Source organism: Podarcis liolepis (genome assembly GCF_965112155.1).
Source record: "Podarcis liolepis genome assembly, chromosome: 8".
Taxonomy (NCBI): domain Eukaryota; kingdom Metazoa; phylum Chordata; class Lepidosauria; order Squamata; family Lacertidae; genus Podarcis; species Podarcis liolepis.
Window position 1 is genome coordinate 20,501,415 of NC_139560.1, and position 5,743 is coordinate 20,507,157.

At 38.9% G+C, this 5,743-nt stretch overlaps 1 protein-coding gene across 2 annotated transcripts in view; it reads right to left on the reverse strand.

Annotated features, from left to right (window-relative positions):
• Positions 1 to 2,705: 2,705 nt before the first annotated feature.
• EMC2 (ER membrane protein complex subunit 2) overlaps positions 2,706 to 5,743 on the reverse strand; it is a 44,023-nt gene continuing 40,985 nt past the window's right edge. For both annotated transcript variants that reach the window (XM_083517002.1, XM_083517003.1), the window contains exon 11: positions 2,706 to 3,021. In XM_083517002.1, coding sequence (XP_083373128.1) covers positions 2,935 to 3,021 — 87 coding nt within the window. In that variant the 3' untranslated portion in view covers positions 2,706 to 2,934. The remainder of the gene's footprint in view (positions 3,022 to 5,743) is intronic.

Here is a 5,743-nt window from a genome sequence, read left to right on the forward strand (position 1 = left end):
TGGGAAACACTAGCACGGCACAACGGATTTGATCAGGCAGTGGAAGCACTGAAAACTCACTGGGAGGTAAAACCACCAGCATCCCAACTACATTATTAAAGCTAATTACATTACCTGTGAGCATATGCAAGGAATCCTTCCAACGCTATTCTACTTATTTAACGTTTCCCACTCTGGGTGGCTTATGCTACATTTTAAAATGTTGCATTACAAACAGAAAGCTCGGGAGCTTTGAAAATTAGTAGTTTTACAAATGTAAATTGGGATTTATTTTAAAAAAACACACACCCAGCATTTATGCACTTCCATCCCCTAGATGGAGCACTCTCCCAATGCATTTGCAGCAAAGTTGACTACAGCTTAAGTGAATGTCACTCTCAAGCATCATATTTAGCTTGCCAGTCCAAACTACCCATGCTCAAAGAAGAAATAACAGAGAAGGGCAAGTATTCAATTTTAATAGTGTGAGAGGCCAGAGGGTGAGCGCAGTTCCCTTCCACAACTTTTGTCTTTCAAGTACTTTTCTCCTAAGCAAAGTGCCAGTAGTGGCAGCAATCTCAGGCTAAGAGGTCCCAGAGAGTGGGCAAAATAGGTGGTTCATCACTCCTCACCTTCCCACCACTTTTGCTGATAAGTAAGGCTCACTAGGGACGCAGGTGGCGCTGTGGTCTAAACCACTGAGCCTAGGGCTTGCCAACTGAAAGGTCGGCAGTTCGAATCCCCGCAACAGGGTGAGCTCCCGTTGCTCGGTCCCTGCTCCTGCCCACCTAAAAGTTTGAAAGCACATCAAAGTGCAAGTAAATAGGTACTGCTCCGGCGGGAAGGTAAACGACGTTTCTATGCGTTGCTCTGGTTCACCACATGACCTGGAAGCTGTCTGCGGACAAACGCTGGTTCCTTCAGCCTATAGAGCGAGATGAGCGCACAACCCCCGAGCTGTCCGCAACTGGACCTAACCGTCAGGGGTACCTTTACCTTTACCTAAGGCTCACTACCTACTTCACTTTAGGTATGGTTCAGAGTAGAACCATTTAAATTAATGTATGGTAGTCATGGCATTGATTTCAGTGGATCTACTCAGAGTACAACTCAGTCAGCTATCACCTTCAATGTTCAAACACATTTATAATAATAATAATAATAATTGGATCAAATTGTCATTCCCAGTCCTGGTTTGCAGAGAAAGTGCAAACCACAGTGTGCCAGTCCATACAGCCCTCTCCCAAACAAACTGTGGTTTGCTGCAAACCAGGGGAGAAGGGGATCATGATACACCAAGAGGGTGAATCCAAGAGTCCCTAAAAACTTGCTCACATACCACAAAATCATAGTATGGCATGTCTAAACTAGCCTACAGTGTTATCCCCATCTAAAATGAGGGAACACAAAAGGTATAAATTATTGGCTTGCTAACATGCTATATTTCTTGAGGATTTCAAGCTATGAAACAAAACTGCAAGCTTCCCTTGGTTATATGCACGTCATTTTAGTCCCTCGCCCAATAGTCATTTGTTGAGCATCTCCCACTGCACCTCCCTGTCTCCGAGGGGGAAATTACCCCCTTGCTCATAGCAGTGAAAACATTCTGTGCATTTCTGCTCCTCTATACCGCAGTTCCAATGAAAACAACAAGCTGCACCCTCTCGCTGGCAGAAGCTTTGCACCTTGTACACAAAGGTTGTGTTCATACTAAATTCCAACAGTTTGCTTTAGTGCGGTATTTAGACCTGGAAATGTTCCTGGTCCAGGAGGAGTTGCATGTGTCCTGCTTTCAATGAACACCTAGAACTGGAAGATAAAGCATTACTTTTTCTCCCCAAAGTGCCGCTTCTCCCCAAAGCTACGAACTAGTATTCCATTTACTGCAGATATCCACATGCAGGGCTGAGAACCGAAGCGAAAATATTGTCTTTTGACTCTACAGAAACCTGTTTTTCTACACAGCCTTTGATACACCTTTCACTCGAAAGAAATGAATAGAAACTGAGACAAATAGAACAGAGCAAAACTGGGTTGTTTATACAGACTGGCAAATGAAGTAGATTCAGATTCAACCTACTTAAAGAAACCAATGTTAAAATATATGCTCTGGTGGGGTTTCTTTAACCACACTTGTGTATATCTACCCATCTGATCCCACTTCTAAAAACACTGTAGTGTGGGAATCAGTGACTAAGAAGATCCTAGGCCTAAAAAGTTTCTCGGCCTGTGTGGTGACCTTTGTAGCAGCGTGGAGACAGGGCAGCCTTGAAATCATTTAGCTATGAGGATATTTGATGGTTTCAACTGTTTAAAAATCTTTGTTTTGTCTTTATGGTTTTGGACACAATTATTATTGTTGTTATCAGTATTGATTCCCATAAGATCTAATGAACAGACACACTTACTTCTAACTACTATCTTAGAACAGAAAGGCATAGCAATATTAATATTATTCTGCAAATAAAAAGTGTTCAGGGGAAAATATAAGGTCAGCCCTTGTTCGGTAAAGAACTGCTTAGTGCATGTATAACTTTACTGCAGCTTCATCAACTGTTCTGTTAGAACATTTTATGCCCCATATGGTATTCATTTTTAAGCACAGGTCTCCAGCACTCCTACATATGTTCAATAAATAATTCTGCTTTATCATCACTTAAGTTTATTTCTACATCATGTTATGGCTTAAGCATTTACTGTACATACAAGATCTGAAGAGACTGACGTTCAATAAATTTATTCTTTTTATTCATTTCAGTGGCTTTTCATCATAGCAGCAATAAATAGGAATTTTATATCTTTTATAAAACACATTATTTAAGAGAGTCACTTTCACTAACATGAAACCATTGTTAACACAACTGGGAATTTAAAATTAACATAACTCTTAGATAATTTGAGTTTGGACATGGAGCTGAGGAAAGAAAATCTATCACTGGGTAGCTTCGCTATCATTTAGGACTGGGTAATCTGCAGGGCCTCCAACATGTCTTCTACAGCTTTCAGAGAGTACTTCGTCTCCTTCTTACTGCGACCAGCATACTAAGGGAAAAGAAAGATTAACACTTGTTTTACAAAACCAAGTAATGAAAAGTCACAATAAGGTACATCACCACCAAAATTGCCAAGACTGCATGAGGAATCTTCTACTGCAGAAATGTTCCATTAAAAACCAGTACCAAGATTTGACTGTAAAAATGCCCATTTTATGTCCCCTCTTGTGTGATGCCTACAGAATGCAAAAAGACTGGCAGATTGAACATCTAAGAACCTGCGAGGGGCTTGTAGGCATCTCTGCTTCCATAGTGTCCCTTGCATCTCCCACCAGGAGCCAGGAGCTGCCCAAGACTACAGAAACTGGAGCCACCACCTATGTGAAGAAACCCTACCCTACTTCCTTTGTCTCATGCAGCTTCTTAAATATAGTGGCAAGCCATCTCAGAAGATTTGGTTAAGAGGCAAGTATTAACCCTCGAAATAAATAAAAAAGGACACTGGGCAGGAAGCACACCAAACAAAAGGGCCCATCCCACATGTACCTTCCATTAGTGATGTGGAACCCAGAGGGCCGGAAGATCAATTATCTATACAGTAAGCCTGCAAATTATGCACGTTGAACTTGTGCACGTTCATTTGGCAAAATAAAAACAAAAACAATTTTAAAAGGGGTGAAAAAGAAGTGGAAGTCCAAGAAAAAAGGCTCCAGCAGTCCCACCAACCATTGCACCTAATATGTTTTGACTATACGTGATTTTGGCTTTAGACGTGATTCCCAGAACATAACCCTGCAAAAATTGTGGGCTTATTGTATTCAGTGTGGCATCCAATGCAAGATATCATATACTTAACAACAATAACAACTTACTTTTACTCTCATTGAAACTCTATCAAGAGGCTGCATACACTTTTTTGACAACTTTATCCATTGTTGAACCACTTAGGAATCACTGTCACCTAAATAGCACTTTTCAAAGCACCTTGTACACATTATCTTACTGTTATCCTTAAAAGTATCATCCCCATATTGCAGACTGGAGCTAAAGACCTTTTAAGTTCAAAGGAGAGATGAGATTCTAATCTCTAAGCAACCTGCTTAGCTACTACTCTAATCTACTATGTTAGTTTTGTGGGGTTGGGTCCTAACAACACTGAACAGAGTTCTTTCCATGCAAAAAGATTCCCACTATCTCTTACAAGCTTCAGCCTCCAGTGGTACCCCATAATTAGTTCTTAAAGATTAAAAGCCTTTGAAGGACAGGGTAGGCAGCTACCAAAAATTGTAGATTTCTCCCTTGCACAACAAAAATGTCTACAACTCACACTAGGACCCAGCCTTTAGTGTTTATTTATATTTAACTGAATTCATAGACATGAACACTGATGTAGCTGAAGAAGAAATCCTAGTTTCAAACCTCACTTCTACCATGAACACACTAGGTGGCTGAAGACAGGGTTCTGTCTCTGAGTCTTAGCCTCATATCATGAGGAAGGATAATATTAGTACTGACATTACAGGATTGTTCCAAGAATTACTGAAATGATATATGTCCAATGGTTCAGACACAATATATACATGCTAAGTATCATTATTCTCCTTTAAGCTCACTAGTTCTTTTCATATCCCGAGCAGACAAGGAGATTTAGTTTGAATTTATTAAACATCTCGGATAAAATGCATTGTAAATTTGACTGTTGGTTTCAGGAGAGGTGGCAATATTGGTTGGATTTGCAGGAATCTGACACACTCATATAAAGGCATAACCAGATTAACAGCATGCTTTGTATTAGCCATAGCTAAATATCAACATTGTTTTTGACACTTATGAAACCAGCTGTAGACTTGATCTGTGCAGTGACTCTTAAGTGGTTGCTAGTGTTTTATCAATACAAATGTTTTTACTTAAACCTTTTGTTTTTTGGGGTTTTTTACATCTATAACACTAAAATGTACATACTGTACAGATTTATTTTTCTTATGACTCAAGGTCAATAAAATTAAAATCACTACTACTATATTTGTATTTTATTGTGCAAGTATTTTATTATTCAATTGTTTTATTTCATACACGTCCATACCTCAACTTTCTTTCCATGTGGTGAACATATGTATGATACAAAAGACTGGATTCAGACTTCGTTATCTTAAATCACAGTGAAATCAATGGGAACTAACAGCAAAATCCTAACCATGTCTACTGAGAAGTCCTATTGAATTCAGTAAGACTTACTCCCATGTAAGTGGGGTGTAGACTGCAGCGTAAGACATTACTAACTTGTCCAACTGATATACATGGGAATGATGTTTCCCTAACTTAATCTGGATTCAACACAGAGCAAGTTAAGTGTTTGTTTTCTTTCTGATGTTGTTTAAACACATTTTAGAGCTGTCAACATTTTCTCCTGCTTAATATTGTATCTGACATCATGTCAACAACTGCACTGTGCAAAAAGCCAATGGAACTATAATTAACAAGAAAAAGAAAATGGGATATGCTGACAGAATGTTTACCTAAAATGTTAAAGAAATGCTAAAGATGAAATAAGTTTAATGTTAACCAAGTAACTCTTGTACCTACTTACTAGAAAAAGGGAAACAGCTACCAGATTTGAAACATCAACATTTAAACATTTAGTGTGACTCAGCTTTGATAACACTAATATTTCTCAGCACGACAAGATTTGGCTATGGTATTCAAAAGTTAATAAGCTTCTATTTAAATTACAGAAAAAACCACTTCTGAGTTTCATTTAGCAACATTTACTA